This window comes from Rhamphochromis longiceps, linkage group LG22 (genome assembly GCF_057381845.1).
Source record: "Rhamphochromis longiceps isolate RC_006_pf linkage group LG22, R_longiceps_female_GT1.1, whole genome shotgun sequence".
NCBI classification, from domain to species: Eukaryota; Metazoa; Chordata; class Actinopteri; order Cichliformes; family Cichlidae; genus Rhamphochromis; species Rhamphochromis longiceps.
The window spans coordinates 5932348-5953025 of record NC_140577.1 but is presented as its reverse complement, the minus strand read 5'-3'; the positions used below and the strand labels follow the sequence as shown (position 1 = coordinate 5953025).

The 20678-nt window shown below is 40.1% G+C and overlaps 2 protein-coding genes across 2 annotated transcripts; one reads left to right on the top strand and one right to left on the bottom strand.

Annotated features, from left to right (window-relative positions):
• Positions 1-528: 528 nt before the first annotated feature.
• LOC146643242 (tubulin beta chain-like) lies at positions 529-9969 on the bottom strand. Its single transcript, XM_085395304.1, has 5 exons — positions 9815-9969; positions 5612-5720; positions 4019-4129; positions 2994-3238; positions 529-2525 (listed from the first exon to the last, which is right to left on the bottom strand). The coding sequence occupies exons 1-5, from the start codon at positions 9869-9871 to the stop codon at positions 1713-1715; spliced, it is 1335 nt and encodes a 444-aa protein (XP_085251430.1). The 5' UTR covers positions 9872-9969; the 3' UTR covers positions 529-1712.
• A 1640-nt stretch (positions 9970-11609) lies between these two features.
• Positions 11610-19128, top strand: flot1a (flotillin 1a). The gene is made up of 13 exons (XM_085396219.1): positions 11610-11772; positions 12281-12344; positions 12674-12749; positions 13644-13734; positions 14145-14288; positions 14443-14562; positions 14685-14780; positions 15152-15304; positions 15519-15700; positions 16054-16099; positions 16722-16859; positions 17045-17209; positions 18513-19128. Exons 2-13 carry the CDS (start codon positions 12302-12304, stop codon positions 18531-18533), a joined length of 1275 nt encoding a protein of 424 aa, XP_085252345.1. The 5' UTR covers positions 11610-11772; positions 12281-12301; the 3' UTR covers positions 18534-19128.
• The last annotated feature ends 1550 nt before the right edge of the window (positions 19129-20678 follow it).

Below are 20678 nucleotides of genomic sequence, written 5' to 3'. Positions count from 1 at the left end.
TGTTTCTTTGCTTGAATTTAAATACTTTTTTTTTATTGGAAAATGTCCCGTTGAATTGGTTAATCCAACAACAGCCGACATGCTTTTAACACAGAGGAGCTGAAGGCTCTGTTAGCCTGAGATGTGGTATGAAAGGAAAACAGAGCAGTTGTTATGTGCAGTGCGCTTCTCCTCTAACATTGGTTGGTAATAAATATATATCTAAAAATGAATTTGTTTCTTGGAAATTCACTGAATGGGACTTTTGTTGTGGCTAATCACTTCAAGGGATCTGTACTTACTAGTATAATGGACACTGAGCATGTGCAGTGTGTTTCTCCTCAAAACGTTGGCTGGCGTCTGAGAAAAATCCTGCTGCTATGAACGCTCTGCCAATGTATATATCACAGGAAAGCAAATCATTTTCTTTGACGTTTTACTAAATGTGACTTTTGTTGTGGTTAACCACTTCCAAGAATCTGTATTTACTAGAAGATAACAGATGTTCCCGTCTTTGACATTAACTTTCAATCTTGTGCTTCCATTTAAAAAAAAAGAAAAAGAAAAGATTAATGGCCTGATTATAACTGATGGCTCCCTTCAGTCTAGTAAGACCAGAATGCCTCTTCCCCACAAAAGCTAATGACAGCACGACGCTGTAGAAAAACAACTCTCTGAGTTCACAGAGGCTGGAGAGACGTTTACACAAAGGTGCAAACCCTGATGTCCGGAAAAGAAAAAGTATATTCTGCAAGCGTAAGACTGACTCACACAGGACTCTTTATCTCATGCAGTCTTAAAAAGGTTGCGACAAAAATGTCAAAAATGAGAGATTATCCAGCTAATTAAGCATATCTGCCTCAGAAGAAGAAATACTGATAACGTTTTCTCACCTGCTGCCCAAAATCACATTTATCACTGAGAGTTGATCTTGAAAGCTGAGACAAAACGGTAAATAACACTGATAAAAGGCATTAACACTGATAACAGAATGATTTATTATTACTTAAACTGACTACAAGGTTACACACCTGAAACTATCTCAACACTCAATGTGATAACCTTGATTACGCCGACATGATTTTCTAATTTTGTTCAACAAACTCAATGAAAAGACCAAAACCAACAATCAGCTGATGCCAAACATGAAGAGGCCGCCCAGTGCGACTGCACAGCTCAGTTATTTGTTTTGAATCAGGCGTCACAGATACACTTTCCACCTCTTCTGCACAAAATCAGCAAAGAAGTCCGAAGATGATTTTTCCACTGAGGCTGAAAGTGTGTTTTTGATCGCAGGTCAAACACTAAGCTTGTTTGATTGAATGTAGGAGCAGGGTTTGGTTTAACCTCAGTGTAACAGCAGCTGAATCCTTCACAGTAAAGAAAATCCTTGAATGTAATGAAATAAAAAGTGTTAGAAGTGCGTCTGTTGCACTTAGAGTTAAAAACAAAGATTTTGGGAGACTAGTTTTGATCAAACCAGCTTACGTGGCGTCACGCGAAACAGTAAACCATGGCACATTAATTTGGTCATGACATCATCTTTCCTGCTGTCTACATTCTCCGCTCTTCTTCTGTCCTATTAACCGATTCAGACCTCCACCCTCCTCTGACCTTCCTCATCTGCTCTCCTACATTCCTTCATTTCACATCATTTTTTATTTTTTTCTATGTTTTTGTTTGTTTTTGATTATTAACTTTTCCCTCCTTTTATCATTTTTTCTTGCTTTCACTTAGGCATCTTCCTCCACCTCCTCCTCAAACTCCCCCTCCTCCTCGGCGGTGGCGTCCTGGTACTGCTGGTACTCTGACACCAGGTCGTTCATGTTGCTCTCTGCCTCGGTGAACTCCATCTCATCCATGCCCTCGCCGGTGTACCAGTGGAGGAAGGCCTTGCGGCGGAACATGGCCGTGAACTGCTCGGAGATGCGCTTGAACAGCTCCTGAATGGCCGTGCTGTTGCCGATGAAGGTGACAGCCATCTTGAGGCCTCGCGGCGGGATGTCGCAGACGGCCGTCTTGACGTTGTTGGGGATCCACTCCACAAAGTAGCTGCTGTTCTTGTTTTGGACGTTCAGCATCTGCTCATCCACCTCCTTCATGGACATGCGCCCACGGAACACGGCGGCCACCGTCAGGTAGCGTCCGTGGCGAGGGTCGCAAGCCGCCATCATGTTTTTGGCGTCGAACACCTGCTGGGTGAGCTCCGGCACGGTGAGGGCGCGGTACTGCTGGCTCCCCCGGCTGGTGAGAGGGGCGAAGCCGGGCATGAAGAAGTGGAGACGAGGGAAGGGCACCATGTTGACGGCCAGCTTCCTCAGATCGGCGTTCAGCTGCCCGGGGAAACGCAGACAGGTGGTCACGCCGCTCATGGTGGCCGAAACCAGGTGGTTCAGGTCGCCGTAGGTGGGCGTAGTGAGCTTGAGGGTGCGGAAGCAAATGTCATAAAGAGCTTCGTTGTCAATGCAGTAGGTCTCATCGGTGTTTTCTACCAGCTGGTGAACGGACAGCGTGGCGTTGTAGGGCTCCACCACCGTGTCTGATACCTGAAGACAGAGCGAGAGGAAACGTCGATACTCATGGCTGATGCAGAAATAGCATGAACATTTATTATAAACAAACAGGCGATTTATTGTGCAGTAGATTTATTTCCCATAGTTCAAAGTGCTGAACACAGATATATGGGCACTGAAATATGCTAACCTGTCACTCATACTCAGCTTTATCTTCATTTCTGACTGTTGTTGGGACATAATTTACAAAATGGACATTATATTATTTTCAAAATGACTTAAAACTAGCAACTGAAAACACAAAGTCATCAAGAAAGTGTTTACTGAGGTGCTGAGGTCTTACAGACTTTGCCTCGTGCTGATTATTAGAGCGAACACAGATTTACGGCTTCACTTTTCTGATCTTTTATTGTGCAGCCTTTGCTCAGACTTCTAAAACTACCATAAGTAAGCACTGAAAGGTCATTTTTAAAAAGTGCATCCTGTGGGGCAATGCTCTACCTTAGGGGAGGGTACCACACTGAAGGTGTTCATGATGCGGTCGGGGTACTCCTCTCTGATCTTGCTGATGAGCAGGGTTCCCATGCCGGAGCCGGTGCCTCCTCCCAGAGAGTGCGTGAGCTGGAAACCCTGCAGGCACTCGCAGCTCTCGGCCTCTTTCCTCACCACATCCAGGACTGAATCCACCAGCTCGGCCCCCTCCGTGTAGTGACCTTTAGCCCAGTTGTTTCCTGCCCCACTTTGACCTGGGAAACAAAAGTGAAGCTGATTATACTGTTTCAGTTTTTAGTCAAACTGTTTAAGAAAACATTTTTCCCAGTGTTTGCGAAAGGAAAGAGCAACAAAGGAAAGTCAGCCTGGCTTTGAAGCATCGTACTGAGTCAGAATCAGTCAGCTCAGGTCCCAGAGGGTTTCATGCTGGGATTTTATGGCAGGAGTGAGCTTGTTTGTGCCATGTAGGACAGTCTGTTGAGCTAAATTTGACCGATGGACTCGATGTGACTTTAGCCACAAAATAGAGCAGCACAGATACTCATCAGGAGTCCAAACCCTGACAGCTCCAGACCATCTGATACTTTTTAACTTTATAGCTGTTTTCACACATGCACCACAGGCTTGAACTTTTCTAGAGATGACCTGAAAGAGGCGCATGTGATAATGCAAATGTCCAGTGCTGTCCAGTCAAACATGAGCTGGTTTTTAACCGCCCAGCTCCCCACTCTACATGTCCAAGTGACTGTTGATCGTGATGATGTGCCCATAGAGCAGCTACCTGCCCAGTTAGTGAGTGGGAGTCAAATGTGCTCCCTCCTGCCCACTCTATCCAGGCAGCTCCTTCACTTTAATAACACAGTCAGTGATGTGAGTGCATGTGGAGCAGACCAGTACCTGCTGCGTGCTACATGTGAGGAAAAAAACAGTGGAAAATCTGACCTGATTGTCCCGAAACTGACCAAAGTTCATGTGTAAACAGTTCATGTGTTCAGCAAGTGCAGCCCATCCTGTTCAGTAGGTGGTGTTCTTACCAAAGACAAAGTTGTCGGGTCTGAAGATTTGCCCAAAGGGTCCAGAACGGACTGAGTCCATGGTTCCTGGCTCCAAGTCAACTAGGATGGCCCTGGGCACGTACTTCCCACCTGCATATATTAAAATAGACACAAAGAGAGATGAAATAAAAGATTAACAAAAAGTATGTAAACCTGTAGGAGCTGTAAGTGTAAAAAGAAAGAAAGCTGAACGATGATTGTAGTATCTCATGTAGCCAGTAGATGGAGACATTTACTGCAAAGTTACAGGATGTCTAGACTCAACACACTGAGGCTAAACTGCATATTTAACAGACCGTTTACTCCTGTGAGCTTTCCGCTAAGCTTATCCAGCTCATTTTCATTCATTAAATAAAATGCCCATTTTATTTAGTTTCTTAGCTCCTGAGTCAACCTGTGATTTTTCAGCTTTACTTTGGGCTGCTTTAGGCTGTCAGGTTAAATTAGGTTTATGCAACAACTGAAGGCAGAAGTGTCAAACTCGTTTTAGTTCACGGGCCGCAAACAGTCGAGTTTGATCTCAAGAGGGTGGACAAGTTAAACCTCTGCATAACAAGTTATATTTACAACAAACAGCCCTCAGAGGTTTTCGAGGTTCAAGAGATTTATTGTTGTTCAGAAAGGAGACAAGAAGCACAAGAGGGAATAAAACTATGTTATGAGGTCCTGTTGAGACAGCACTACAGCAAGCAAACAACTAACAACAATCTAAACTAGGAAAACAAAAAACAAGCAAGGATGTGAAAAACTAATTTAATTTAATTAAGGTGATGTCGGCTTGTTCGTCTCTCTTAGTTTAGTTACTAGTAGAAACATTAATAAAACCCTTTAATTTAACAGTTTTGCTTCCTTGTCTCCTTTTTCAACCTGGACCCCTGTTGTTACTTTTTAGGACCTTTTTAAGAGAGCGTAACATGTTCAATATCATTTTTAAACCAAAGTAAAAGGCAGACGTTAAGTTTTCAGAACCAAACAGAAACAGTATTTTATGTTTTTATGTTTTGAACAACTCGTCTGGTTCCAGAAATACTTTTAACTTTCTCTATTTTTTTTTTTTACTGGTAGTAGTAAGCCAATGCTGGCATCACCACGCCATGAAAATGTATGCTACTGAAACTAAATGAGTAATTACTGACTCCACTGCAATGTTTAAAGCCATCCAGAGCAGTGGGATGAAGCCTTTGGCATGCTCCTTCTGGCTCCTGGGCTACATTTGAGGCTCTGACTGGGAATAATTAAGGCTGACATAGTCCACTATCACTGTGTCAAACAGAGTTTGGTACAAATGTTTTTCAGGATAAACTACCTTTGTTTAATGCATGCTTGTTTAGTGTTTCTGGCATTTTAAGGCAACATGCCCCCCTAATAAATGTCATCATGAGAACAGGTGAAGATAACACATCCTCACCTGTAACAATGTGAAACCAGCGAACCAAAAATTAGTGCTTCATTGCTTTATTTTTATCTGCATCTTCTGCTTCTCTGCTGCAGTGAGCCGGTGTCTCCACAGGGAGGAGATGTCTTCTTTCATTTGATCAAACACAGACCTCGCTGTAGTCGGGATGAACTCACCTGTGGCTTCATTGTAGTACACGCTGATCCTGTCCAGCTGCAGGTCGCTGTCTCCGTGGTAGGTGCCTGTCGGGTCGATGCCGTGCTCGTCGCTGATCACCTCCCAGAACTAAATAAAGGTGGACAAGCTGTTACTGCAAGAACTAATACAGAAAGCATCCACATGTCAGTGTTTTATACACTTAATGATGTGAAGCAAGCATAATACTAAGCACTTTTTTTTAACCCCTGTACCATCCATGTGTCATCATAACTAAAGAGCTAACAGAGTGCTCAATAAGGTTTTTCAAAGTTAGGAAACATCTCACAAAGAGGTGTCTTTGTGGTGTTATTTAGGACATAACTGCAAACAAATTTAGAAGAAAAACAAGAGTCTTCTGACCTCTGTGCTTCCCAAAGACTCACTGACATATGATCACAGTTAGCACTCACAAGATCACCTAAAAACAGCGACGTGTTCTGTAAGACCGCAGGAAGGATTTCCTGCGACAAACAGTCACCTCGTGGTTCCATTCCAACCATTAAACTAATTTTGGCTGAACATGCTGTGGAGCTCTTATATTAGACATAAATGCTTTTAATAATGTCTCAATATCAGTGGCAGTATTGATTCTCACTTATAGCTCAGATTTCTTATTGAGTCCCTCAATAAATCTCCTACACAGAAGATGTCAGGCTACAGAGTTTTTTCAGCTTAAGTCTCTGAGTGTGAACACAGTGTAGAAACAGTAAAGAAGATGCCTGCATGTGACTCAAGTTTGCAAACGTTGCAAATCACATGGAGAGGGTGGACGAGACAATCTGATAACAGTGCAAACAGCCCTCTTTTGATTTCAAGGAAACTCCCTGTAAAAACATGTTTTACAAACACTCCCAACAGTATAAGTGGTGAAGAAAATAGATGGATATGAAGACAAACTCTGGGTCTGCCACAGCTGGTCTGACTGTAACAAAATACACTCAGTGCTTTTATGTCTCATGCCAGTAAATAATCAAAGGTACGTCTTGTGGATATATTTGGTTTCTGCTCTGAGTGAAACTTCCTGGAAGAAGCACAAGCCAAAGCAGTTTCAAAGCTTTGACACCTGGACAGGAAAACAGGAGGAAGTACAGGAGGCTGATGAGAAACGAGCATAAAAGAAGCAAACAAGAGCGAGCACACCGGCAGCTCCGATTTATTTTAATCACGCAGTCACGTGATGAATACATAATCTGTCATTTAGATTAAAAATGCTGAGAAATTCACAACTTCCGATACAGTTGAGTGAGTTTAATGATAGAAAACTGCGAAAAAGGCAACAAATATTTATATCTGAAAGCTAGAGCTAACATGTTTGCTTAAAAAAAGACTTCAAAGATAAACTGATACCAGATAATGTTCTTTTTATGAGCTGTTTTTACCCTGAAGTTTAAAGTTTTGCGGCTATTTAAAAGGCTAACAGCACATTAATCTGGCTGAATGAAAATATTTTAATGTGTTTTTTAGAAAAGAAAGAAATCTGTCTTTCATTGGATGAAGCCTTCACTGGATCTGCTTGAGAGACAGAAATTTAAACGTATAAATTATAGTGTCATGTGGGAATAAATGTGTCTCTTTAAAATTGAAAACTGGACATTCTTATCTTCAGCTCTACTCTGTAGTTCAGCTATGATTTGAGTTTAGAAAGGAAAGGCAGGGAGGAAGTCATGTAATTACCCCCACCTGGATTTTTCCAGCTGGTTCAGTGAATCACACACAGACTCATAAAAAGTTGCCCACAGCTTAAAGTAGTAAAACTTTTTGTTCTATTTGCTGTCAGAGGGTCAGGACTCTCTCAGAGGATTTTGTGTTTCACGGGTTGAAACATCAACAGACTGTCACACCAGCTCAGTCAAGTGACCCTAATCTGTGAGAGTGCGTGTGTGTGTCTAAGGGAAAGAGATAAGCAGGGGAAAGGTTGGTTTGTCCAAGGCAAAAACATACACTTCAGGATTTCTGAAACTGCAAACCGCATGTGAGCTGGCAGGTTTGAAGTCAATATTTGAAAACCTAAGCCTCTGTTCAGTCGTATCTATGAGAAGTTATCCAGAAACGTGGGAAAGCTCAGCAGATTTGGGTCGGATTGGGTAAGCGGGTGAATTCAGGCACAGTTAATCCATTGTGAAATGACCTCAGCCTCACTAAGTCCGCTGTAAATACACTTGTCTTCACCGATCAGGACCTTTGAGTAGCAGAGACTAAGTCAGCCCATATGCTGCTGCCCCACCCGCTGTTGTGCTGAGCTGTACGAGGGCAGAACAGGCCAAATGTACGAATAAAATTCAAGTTATATATAGAATCACATTCTTAAAATCACATGACCTGGTGGCTGTTATGCTGCTACATAGCACGCAATGTTTAAGCTGTTTTATGATATCTAAAGTAGTTCTTGTATAAGTGATTCATTCTTATTTAATTGTAGAGTTTACTAAAAATCTAGTTGATAAAACTGTGACTGTATGGCTGCATGTACAATATTTTAAAGCTTTACCTTGTGTATTATCTTCTTAATTAACTAATCAGTCAATAAAATCTCCAAAAAAGTAAAAAATATCCATAATTTCTAAGGAAAGCAAGGGTTGCATGCTTGTTTTTAAAGAAAACGTCTCCTTTATATAGCTGAAACAATTCATTGCTGAATTAATTTACTGGGACACTTCCATAAAGGAGGCAGAATAACCTTACAAATTAAATGATACTGTGGTTGCAGCTTGAAATATTAATGCAGAGTTAGAGCATGCTGTTAAAAGCTGTAATGTCTGAGTGTTTTTAGTTAATGCAAAAAGGAGAATAATGGAGTTTATTCTTCTCCTTGGACCAGCATTTATAAAGGATTTTTTTTTTCTGATCAAAGAGCATCCAGGACAAATCTCGAAGCATTTGTCTTTTCTCTTTCTTTTAATCCATCTGAAGAAAAACTGAAATATGTTCTGAAACCGTGGCCTAAAAATCATGTTTTGAACTGTGGTTTGGGGGGGTTTTTACAACCGTATTTCACTGGATTCATTTTGCATCCCTTGACTGATCCACTAACTGCTGCAGCTTGAGGTAAGTAGCTGTAGATTTCCAAGAAATCCTTTAAACTGTTCCAACAAAATGCAGATAAATAGAAAACCCTTCCTATTACCGATGGGTAAACAGGGATGAGGACTGCTGGTTTGGGGGGTCTGGGGCGTGCGCATGTGTCACACTGCCTGGAAAAGGCAGCCATTTAAATGACCTCATCTGTGCATTCAGCGTAGACACTGAACCACTTGTTATCTTCCTCCCCCTTCACCCTCCTCCTGCTGCGTTCCTCTCCTCTGCCTCAGCAAATTTCTCCTTTCTTTTCACCCTTTTTTCTCTTGTTTTTTTCTTTCTCCTCGATGACAAAGACTCGAGCTCAACAGGCAGCCAAGGCAGCAGCTGGCCCTGTGAGTCGGCTCCGGTCTGGCCAGCTTCATTAATCACAGCTCAGTGACTGGAGTCACTGTTTTGCCTGCAGTTACAAATCTGCAAATGTTACTGTATTCATGTGCAGAGAAAGCATGAAAGACTACTGCTAGACAGAAGTCTTATTATATTGCTGTAATTAATATGCCATGTATTACATTCTTTTGTCAGATCCTACAGCTTCATAATACTTCATTAAAAATTATCATATGTAATAGCAAAGTTATTGTTACACTGATTTATTGTTTCTGCCTAAGAGTGCTTCAATCTATTAATAAAAGGATTAGATCAGCTCTGTCAATCTTTTACCTAAAAAAATCCAAGACTCATGTAACATATGATAAAAACACAAAATATGCACATTCCCCTTTAGATGAAAGTAGGTTACAAAGAGGTTAGCTAAAGTATAAAAGAATACTGTAACTTTTAAATGGTCAGGGGGAGGGGGAGTGGGGGAAAACAATGGAACTCTCAATTGTTCTGGGTCCAGTTAAAGGTTTGTACATTTAAAAAAATAAAAAACAAAAGTCCTCTTAGTAAATTACAGGAATTAATCAGTTTATTTCCATGTAATTTCGTGATTTAATACAGAGTAAGTATGTATTGAAACTGTACAAAAAGAGCAGCAATTTAAATGATTTAAAAATGAAAAACTTTGAACAAAAACTTTATTAAACTGGTAAATAAATAAATAACGACAAAAAAGAAGAGAAAAGGTGGGGTTTTTTTTTTTCATCACTAGCTTTTCTTACCTTAGCACCAATCTGGTTCCCGCACTGGCCGGCCTGGATGTGCACGATTTCCCTCATGATGGATGGACAGTTGGTGATGGAGCAGAGAGCGCTGGAAGTAAGTGAAGGCTGCTGACCTACTGACTGTGCAGTTTGTGGCAGCGCTGAGTCCAGCTGGCTTCGGGGGGTGGGGCATAGCTTAGTCCAGGCTAATGATTGGTTATTCTGTCTGCGGCTTTGGAGCTGATTGGCTGAAGGTTGAGCTTTTTTTTCCCCAAAGGGGTTTCCTTCCCTCTGAGGCAAGGACCGGAAGAGGAGAAGGAGTGCCGGGTGTTGTCATCACTGCCTCGTTGGAACTCCAAACAAAAGCTGGAAAGTAACGAAGTAGTGGGTTTCAGATGCTTTACTCGAGTATTTCCTTTTTCTGCTCCTCTACGTTTTCAGAAGGAAATATTTCATCAGAACATTAATGTGAATTTTAAAGCCTTTATATGAAGAGTAAAAAGTTACACCTTCTACACCATAATCAGCAGCATCCATCATCCAGTTAGAATAAAGGAGATAATGGACCCAGGCGTTAGCGTCACATTAAATGTAAGGTCCTGACGTTTTTAATAGTATGAACACAAATATATACACTCACCAGCCACTTTGATAGGTACACCTGTTCAACTGAGAAATTCAAAATATCTAATTAGTCAACCACAACAGCAACTGAGTGCGTTTAGGTATATAAACATGATCAAGACAATCTGCTGATGTTCCAGTGAGCAGCAGCTCTCTAGGGGAGAGTGTCTTGATTTCAAAGATCAGAGGCCAGACTGCTTCAAGCTGGGCAGGCAATGGTAGCTTAAATAATCAGGGTATGCAGAAGAGCATCTCTGAATGTAACAGCTCATCAAACTGAAGCAGAAGATCACACTGGGTGCCATCTGTCATCTAAGAACAGGAAACCGAGGATAAAATTTGCACAGGCTCACCAAATTTGGACATTAAAAGATTGGGAAACTGTTGTCTGGTCTGATGAGTGTTGATTTCTGCTGTGGCATTCAGGTGGAATTTGAGAACATGACAATGAATTCACTGTACTCAAATCTCCTCTACAGTCACTGGATCGGAATCCAATAGAGCATCACGTTTAATAATATATATTTTATTATGATATATAGATATAGTTGTTAGAATAATTCAGTAGTCTGTGTTTTGAAAGGAAGATTTAATGTTAAAGTGTTATACTTTTCCAGCAATGATTGAGGAGTCACATATATGCTGCTACTGTTAGATAATATTTTAAACTATATTTCTTTGACAGTGCAATTTTCTTAAATGTACTTTTGAATAATTTGGAGTCATATGCATAAGCGACATTATACCAAAGCTAGTTGGTGTAAAAACATTTTAGTTAACTAAAATAAAAAACAAACAAGAAAACTTAAAGAACTGCCTACAAGAAAATAAAAGCATACAAGAAAATGACTTTAGCTTTTTGTCATTTGAAGAGGCATTTTAAAATATTTTTAATTAATAATAATTTAAAAAATAATTAATAATAATAATAATAATAATAATACATTCCCATCTCGCACCTTTTAGCTAGATTGAAACAAGCAAATCCACCATGGAAATGAATTAAAATCAGAAGTGAGAGATATACAAGATAATAATAGTGTTTAATAATAAAATTCAAAGTTGTAGAAAATTGAACTATTAACTGTACTTTAATAAATGTATTTAGTTGCTTTCCACCTGAAAAATGACGTTTCCCCACCTCGCCACTAGATGGCGGAAGCACAAAGTTTGCTGAATGGGCGTGCTCTATTGGAGCCACTGAGCTGCAGCCTTATTATTCACTAACCGCATCATTTCGTATCCAACGAGAGAAAACGTCACCTGGGATGAAAACTCATTCATCTGAGTGGCCAATTATTCATCGCTTTTCACTCTACTCCACCTAAACCACGTCGTTTGTACACTAATCGGTGAGTGTGTCGTCATATTTTCTCTGTATCCACATTCATCGAGTGTAAACACAGATGTAGCTGAAATTGTTTGAGTTAAGCTAACAGATAAACAGCCTGCACTTCATATTTGTTTTGCTGCACATATTTTAAAATCTTGATCTCTCTGTTGATCTTGTTTGTGAGCTTCGGGGTTTTGCGTTTGTTGCAGCTTTTCTTGGGCTTTTTACTGCGCAATGTTTGCGCTAATTAGATTTTTTCCGCTGGTCTGCTGCTCATCTGTCTGGCCACCACCATCACATCCACTCCTTTTCTTCTGGGAGTGAGCTGATCATTGTGATTTCTGATGCTTGCATATTTAGCCTCTGAAAAGAAACTAATAAAATATTTCAAGTGTTTTTAAAATTATATTTCGTATAATAACTCTTCGCGATTCCGGCCTTATGCGTTTGTTGATGGATTTTCTAAACAAGTCCTTTATAAAAGTGTTTTTGTTAAATAATTCTTTCATTTTTGTTGTTTTTTTTAGTCTGAAGGAGGATCAGCAAACATGTTCTACACCTGTGGTCCCAACGAGGCTATGGTGGTATCAGGTAAAATGATGCCTTGTACTGCTTTGTTGAAATCTAAACAACTTAAGAAACTATAACATCAAACTAATACATAACTGTTGCCTTTCATTAATTAACGCACATGTGATGGCTGTCACATCAAGGCAAACAAAATGTTCCAAAACCTTTAGCTGGTGCCCTAGACTTCTCCAAAGGAGAGAAAATTTTTTTTAATGGGTCTGTAGTTCTGAACACAAACATAAACCAGAACTTGATTTGTGATGGAAGTTTGTTGAATTTGTTTTTATCATGAAGTAGTAAATGTTTAAACTCTCCCTGTGATGCTCAGCGCGGTCTCTGATCTCTCCCAGGTTTCTGCCGTTCTCCACCTCTCATGATAGCCGGAGGCCGAGTGTTCATCATCCCCTGCGTTCAGCAGATACAGAGGTAAACAAACCACAAAGTTTATTTATGTTCTCCTGTATCCCATTAGTTTACTTCCTGATGTTTCTGCAAACACTGTTGACATTTGGCCGATATATTTTATATTTTAAGTGACAAATTGAATAACATGATGAGAAGGCAAACAGCACTTCAGCAGCAAAAATGGATAAAAAGGGGGAAAAAAGATTAACAAATTCATTTTAAATTAATTTTATAGTAATGAAGGATTTCTTTTGGGGACACATTTAAAGCACAGGGCATATACATCTGTGTCATTAGTAATAAATGTGTGTAAAGCATCCAGCTGCTGTTCATAAACTGTTACTTTTTAAGTCCTTTCTCTCCATCTTCCTGTTGAATTTAAGACATTAGCTTCCACACAGGCCACATTTGGGTCTAGTACCAACATTAAAGAAAAAAAAATCCCTTTTACTATATACACCAGCGGTCCCCAACCCCCGAGCCTCGGACTGGTACCGGTCCGTGAGTTGTTTGGTACCGGGCCGCGAGAGTTGAGGCTCAGGTGTGAAATGTCTGGTTTTCAGGGTTTTTATCAGTTTTCAGCGTTATTTTGTTATCGTTTTGATCGTTAACTCTGTTTTCCTGGGTCTTTTCACGTGTGTTATGAATAAATCTTCTTTTTTTCGATACCGGTACTAGTTTTATTTTGTTGTATTTATCCGCGACACATTAAAGGCCAGTCCGTGAAAAATATTGTCGGGCATAAACCGATCTGTGGCGCAAAAAAGGTTGAGGACCGCTGATATACACTCTGTGTTTGCAACTCAGTGTAACAAAAGCAAGGAGGAAATTGCTACACCTAATGTACCATTAGAGTAATGAAAATGAATCAATAATCATATGTCCCATTATATCTCTCACGTGGCCTCTCTCCAGGATTTCCCTGAACACTCTGACTCTGAATGTGAAGAGCGATAAAGTCTACACACGCCACGGAGTGCCCATCTCTGTCACCGGGATCGCCCAGGTCAGTGTGCACCACTGCAGATGAATCAGGTGCTGCTGCTGGCAAAACAGGGGAGGCCTTTCTCAGAAGGACAGGTGTAAACTAGAAGATTAACATGTAGCAGATAAGATTCATTTTGTGTGGTGTATAAAGTTACTCGTAGCAACCAGAATGTTTTTTCCTACTTGTTTTTTGTTTACAGTAAACTTTGTTGCTGCTTCATTGTTTATTTATTTTTGCATGTTATTGTATCTGTTGATTAATTAAAGCAGGCCAATGTAAATATTAGGGTCAGGTACACTGACAGTGCCATGTAGTTGCACGTGAAACCCAGCTCCCGATTTGCTATTTTTCACTGTGCATCGAGGAAATGAACCCAATGTTTATGTCAGTGTTTGTCTAAATAATAAACAAGCAGCTGTTTCCTACAGATGAAGATCCAGGGTCAGAATAAACAGATGTTAGCTGCAGCCTGCCAGATGTTCATGGGAAAGTCAGAGGCTGAAATTGCTCAGATCGCCTTGGAGACGCTTGAAGGTCATCAGCGAGCCATCATCGCCCATCTGACTGTTGAGGTAAGGAGTTAAAGTAAATAAATGGAGTTTACCATCCAACTGAATTATAGAACAGGTATTATTAGAATACACCTTCAGTATTCACAACCTCAGTGTGATGAGTACATTTCAAAAAGCGAACTTCTGCATCACAGCGAAGGTGTTTGTGTTACAGGAGATCTACAAGGACCGTAAGAAGTTCTCAGAGCAGGTTTTTAAGGTGGCTTCCTCTGACCTGGTCAACATGGGCATCAGCGTGGTCAGCTACACCCTCAAAGATGTCCATGATGACCAGGTATCTCTTTGCGCTATAAGAATCATATCATAGATGATCTCAGTACATTTTTGCAGATTCTCGGAATTAAAAATTGAACCAGTAAACGCACATCAGATCTTTTTTCTCCTGCTGGCACACAGGATTACCTGCATTCTCTGGGGAAAGGCCGAACAGCGCAGGTTCAGAAAGATGCTCGCATTGGAGAGGCCGAAAACAAGAGAGATGCTGTGATTAGGGTGAGATCTGTCACTTTGTCCCTGTTTTTATTTTTTTAAATACTGTATTACTATAAAGCTATTTTTTTACACAGATCTCTCTTTGCAACAGGTGTCAATGGGGCTTGCTGATGTAGTTTGAAGATCTTTCTTTATTTTTAGAAACACTTGGATAAATACTTATCTTGCTAATAATAGAAGCTGCATTTAAATCATCTAGAAGGTTGTTTACAGAGCACTTCACTGTGTGTCTTCGCCTCGTCACTGGTGCCATTTGTCTAAACTCTGTCTGTATTTTTAGCATCTTCATCCTGTTTATTTTAGACATCTGTTCCCATTGATCCTGATCACCTCCATCCTTTCTCCATCCCTCTTTGACACTCTCTCTGCAGGAAGCTCATGCCATGCAGGAGAAAATATCGGCTCAGTACAAGAATGAGATTGACATGGCGAAGGCTCAAAGGGACTATGAGCTGAAGAAGGCAGCCTATGACATTGAAGTCAACACTAAGAGGGCTGAATCAGAGATGGCCTACCAGCTGCAGGTACACAGGCGTGCACAGGAAGCAGCTCATTTTGCTATTTGATCTCTAAGCTGAATATATATTTTAAATACAGTGCACAGCATTTCTTTAATTATAATTGCAGGCCAAACGTTTTAAACTTATTACAAATCAACAACATTTTTACAATTCATGATATTAAATGAAGAATATTATGTGTACAGACATACATGTATGATCTGTTTTCCTCTGGCAGGTAGCGAAGACGAAGCAGTGTATTGAGAGTGAGAAGATGCAGGTGCAGGTGGTTGAGCGGGCGCAGCAGATCATGCTGCAGGAGCAGGAGATCACCCGCAAGGAGAAAGAGCTGGAGGCCAAGGTGAAGAAACCTGCAGAGGCTGAGCGATACCGGCTGGAGAAGCTGGCTGAGGCTGAGCGGTGAGTTGTGGGTTCATTTTCACCTCCTGAACTGCAGGAACGACAGTAAGCAGATAGTCTGTTAGGTTTTTCTGGTATGTTTTCTCTGTTTATATGTCTGAAGAAGAAACATGGAAAATCCCTCGTGTGTGTGTGTGTGTGTGTGTGTGTGTGTGTGTGTGTGTGTGTGTGTGTGTTTTTGTTTTGTTTGTAATTTGGCAAGTTTTCATCCGTCCACTTAAATCCTCCTTTTTATGTTAGAATAACAATTGAGCTATCATTTTATATTTTAAGAGCATGGCTGACATGTTTGTACTGGTCAAATCATTTATCTCTCTGCTAACCAGCTGACTATGTTTCTTTTGTCTGTCCAGTCTTAAGTTGATCATGGAGGCAGAGGCTGAAGCTGAGTCCATAAGAGTGAGTCAAAGCTGTTTCTGGGGAAAAAACAAAAGCATTTTCCACAAATGTCATCTTGAATTATCTGAGCAGCCTTTCCTATCCCTCTCCAAACCGATTAATTATCTAGCTCAGTATGGCTCTTTATCTGACTACCAACTTAATGTATCAAGGATACAATTCCTTGCTTTTAAATACAAGATATTATCTAAAAATCTAATCTTCAGAGTATTCAGTAAATTATTTGGGTGTACATATACAAAAAAATCTGTCACACTCGTGCAGTATTAATTTGGGGTCTCTGAACTCCAAATTAGAAGAGGATATAAGGAGATAGAAGGCAAAGAGCTAAATCAGTCATGATGATTTATGTTAATAAGAGTATTAATATGCAGCCCAGGTGAGACCTCTTATATGATGCCTATAATTCTGAATCTAGCAATAAAAAAACGGAAATGAATGGAATATGGATGAGGGAAAAATCCATAAGATATTACAGGAGGCATTTCAAACTACCATCGCTTTGTATGAGGTAACATTTGTAAATGTCTTTTGTAATTCACTTTAATTTATGTACCATTAAGGTACAAGGTGAGATTCAGTGTTTTCTGGTACAGTAAGTCCGTCCTCATTTCTCCTTCAGGTTAAAGGTGAGGCTGAAGCATTTGCAGTGGAGGCCAAGGGGCGTGCTGAGGCTGAGCAGATGGTGAAGAAGGCCGAGGCCTTCAAGGAGTACAAGGAGGGCGCCATGGTGGACATGCTGCTGGAGAAACTGCCTTTGGTGAGCGATAACATCATCATAACAAGCATTTCTAGCTCCTGCTCTTATTTTTAGAATTGTGCTGATAAAAAAAACAGAATTTGAAGCCTGTTAGTCATGAGTGTTGTGTGTGCATTTACTTCTGGATTACATTATTACATTCACCGGTTACAATTTTAACAGCTGTAATGTCATTTGTCCACCAGATGGCAGAAGAGATCAGCAGGCCTCTGTGTGAAGCCAAAAAAGTTACCATGGTATCCAGCGGAGGTGGAGATGTGGGCGTGGCCAAACTCTCAGGAGAGGTGCTGGACATCATGACCCAGCTGCCTGAGGCGCTGGAGAAAATGACTGGCGTGAACATCTCCCAGGTAACTCGGTTTATGTTACACTTACCTGCACTCATGCATCTATAGCTTATAGCTGCTACCAATCAAATTTAATTATTAATAATTAAATTCAGCATTAAATATAACAAAACTTTAAAACATCCACCTTTCTCTAAGTAAGTAAAGTTTATTTATATAGCACCTTTCACAGACATATGTCACAAAGTGCTTTACAAGGTAAAAGCATAATACAGTCATAAAATACATCATAAAAACCCTGGTCTAATTAAAAGCTTTTTGAAATAAAAATGTCTTTAGCTGCTTTTTGAAGGTCTCCACTGAGTCCAAACCCCGTAGAAATAGGGGATGAGTGGTGGTATGTGTATGAATCAATCAGCAATGTAGGGGGGAGGGGGGTGTCTCTGTAATGCTCTAAAAGTTAAAACTAGAATTTTAAAATGGAACCTGAATGTGATTGTTGGCCAGTGCAGCGACTTTAAAACAGGGGTCATATGAGAACCCTTGTTCGAGCAGGTCAGTAGCCTCGCTGCAGAGTTTTGAACAACCTGTAGGCGGGCTAGCCCTTTCATGTTTAGACAAGTAAACAGGCTGTTACAGTAGTCAAGTCTTGTAGAGATAAAAGCATGCATTATCATCTCGAGTTCACTTGTTGACACGATGGATCTAAGTTTAGAAATGTTCCTCAAGTGAAAAAAGCAGCTTCTTATGATCTGATATAAATGTCCCTCCAAAGAAAAAGCTTCATCAAAAATAACACCCAGGTTTCTAAGGTTATGTTTCTGTGAGGAACCTAAGTCACCCATTCGCCGTTTAATATCGGGTATTGCACTGCCTGGTGCAATAATGAAAGTTTCTGTTTTGGCCGGGTTTAGCTGTAAGCAATTATTGTTCAACCGTTGTTTAATGTTGGTTAAACAGTCAATCAGATTGGAGAGCTTATGAGCTTCAGCAGGCTTAAAAGAATAATATAGTTGAATATCATCAGCAAAACGATGATAAGATACTTCAGGAAACTGCTGTATTATCTGGCTTAAAGGAAGAATGTATATTAAAAACAGAATAGGTCCCAGCACAGAGCCCTGAGGAACTCCACACAACAACTCTGTAGATTCTGGTTTGCAGACACACTAAAGTTTCTTTCAGATATATAAGATAAAAAAAATAGTCTAGAACAGAGCCAGACATCCCAACCAGGTCTCTCAGTCTGTTTATCAGGATGGTATGGTTGACTGTATCGAAGGCTGAGGTAAGGTCTAACAAGACTAGGACTGTGTATTCTCTGGAGTCTGCTGACATCATAATATCATATCTCTCCTTTCTGTAGATGGCCTCTCATACAGGCTGAAGACAATCAGCCATGTGATGACCAGGCAGTCCTTCCTCCCAGTGTCCAATCAGCTGTCTAGATTCCCTGCATGATTCTCTCATCACGGCGTCATTCTGCTGTGTGGCTGGTTCAGCTGGTTTGTGATGTTTCTCTGTTGTGAAAATAGTCTGATTACAGTTACGAATGTTATTTCATGTTATGACTTTGTGCTTAGCGGTACTGCGTTCGTTTAGCCTCCATCCATCCTTGTATTACCTTCTGCTTATGCAGTTCAGGGTCACAGGTAACAAGAAGCAGAGGATAATATAATCATATTTCATGTATTCTATGATGGTTTGATGAGCTTTCTTACTTTTTGAGTTTTACATGACTGATCTTTGTCTTTGTCCCTTTCTGTGTTTATATGTCACACTTTTGTCTGTGTTCCTGTTTACCATTAATAATTCCTTCACAACGTGTGTGTGTGTGTGTGTGTGTGTGTGTGTGTGTGTGTGTGTGTGTGTGTGTGTGTGTGTGTGTGTGTGTGTGTGTGTGTGTGTGTGTGTGTGTGTGTGTGTGTGTGTGTGTCCGCACTGCCTTGCTGCCAAACCTTAAGTGCTTCTTAGCATGAGCATGTGCTAAAACATGCAACCAAAACCTTCATTTACTAATCCTACTAATATTGCATATTATCATATATTCACTGACATGCATTTTAACCCATCAGTCTTTTCTCTACATGTATTTCTGAAATAAATTTGGTGTATAAAGGTTCAGGGTGAATATTTCTGATATTATCTGTAAACTTCAGCGTTAATATGTATAGGGTTTTTAAAAGGTGTTGTCTTTCCTTTTTCTTACTGTTTTATATTTTATGATCCTTGGTACTTAATAAGTTAATTAAGTTAATTATTCTTTATTTCTTTATTTGTAAACTGATGCGCCGGTGAATCTTCTTTTTTTCCTGTTGAGCCTCGGCTTGGAGATATTAGCTTTAGATCAGCTACAGGAAACAAAATGGGATTCTGTTTTTCCCAACCAGGAGCTTCAACTGCCTTAAGTCTGTACCACCCTGCAGTCCACTAATACATGATGTGTATTACAAATCTTAAGTAAAGTGGTTCCTAGTGATAGCAGTTATGTAGCAGCTCTCATAAAGGTGTAGCCAGTCAGACTAAATTTAAATGTGTGAAATACAGCTTTGCTTTTCATAGTAGCAATGAGAATATCCCTGTGTATTCATAACATTAAGTATTTGTTAGTATATAACGCTTTGGCGTAATGTGAAGCTAAATATTTCAATTGTTAAGTGAGGGCAGGGGTGTTTGCTGTCCTGTTCTTTATTTTTTCTTTACGTTTGCTTGCTGTAGTTTGTGCTTTATATTCCACTGAAGGTGTAATACTAGCTCTAAAGTATTACGGTAGTAACTGTAAAGTATCCTGATTTGCCTTTTGTCACCACCCAATCAAACTGTATCCCTCTACCTCACCATTACCCTCTGGGGCTAGTTAGGAAAATATCTTTATGGACATGTTTTAATACATCAGAAGGGATTTAAACACTGAAGATGGATATATGGTTTTGTTTTAACTGAGCAGTTTTGTCTTCAGCTCTAAACACTGTTTGTGACTTCTCTGCACTCCTGATTACAGCACAACCATACGTGCTGTAAGTGTCCTGAGGGTACATTTTATTTCTTTCATATATGAGTACTACTGTTATTATGCATGCATCAACACCTGTCACTCTTACACTGTAAAGTAATATTGCAAATGCATATGTTTGAAGTCAGGACACAGTAGGCGTGTGCAGCTTCACTGTGGAGTTACCAAAGTAGGAGATTACCCAGCTATAGAAATGGAAGTGTGCTTTCGTTACTGGATCAGCACTAAATATGGATATATATGTATGTGTATGTGTTTATACAATTTATATTTGATACAGTATCAGTGTAAAGCACTGTTTGCATCACCACTAACAGCTTGACTAATTCATTATAAATGTATTTTATCCAGTTTATTAGTTTTCTGTGATGTTTCAGACCCTGTTGTGTTGCATTCGTGATGTTTGACCAAAGTGGATGTTTGCTTTTTATTTTTCTTCCGTGTACTTTAGGAAAACGTCGTTCTGCTCTTCTGTACACAAAATCCTTGTCATTTAAATGCAAAAGGGGAAACGACTTA

Excerpts from the sequence above, each read along its gene's own strand:
- LOC146643242 (XM_085395304.1), bottom strand. The coding sequence starts at position 9,871 with ATGAGGGAAATCGTGCACATCCAGGCCGGCCAGTGCGGGAACCAGATT. Across the intron at positions 5,721-9,814 it reads GGAACCAGATTGGTGCTAAG|TTCTGGGAGGTGATCAGCGA; the intron begins GTAAGAAAAGCT and ends ACCTTTATTTAG. Across the intron at positions 3,239-4,018 it reads ACCCGACAACTTTGTCTTTG|GTCAAAGTGGGGCAGGAAAC; the intron begins GTAAGAACACCA and ends TTTGTTTCCCAG.
- flot1a (XM_085396219.1), top strand. The coding sequence starts at position 12,302 with ATGTTCTACACCTGTGGTCCCAACGAGGCTATGGTGGTATCAG. Across the intron at positions 14,563-14,684 it reads AAGATGTCCATGATGACCAG|GATTACCTGCATTCTCTGGG; the intron begins GTATCTCTTTGC and ends GCTGGCACACAG. Across the intron at positions 16,100-16,721 it reads CTGAAGCTGAGTCCATAAGA|GTTAAAGGTGAGGCTGAAGC; the intron begins GTGAGTCAAAGC and ends TTTCTCCTTCAG.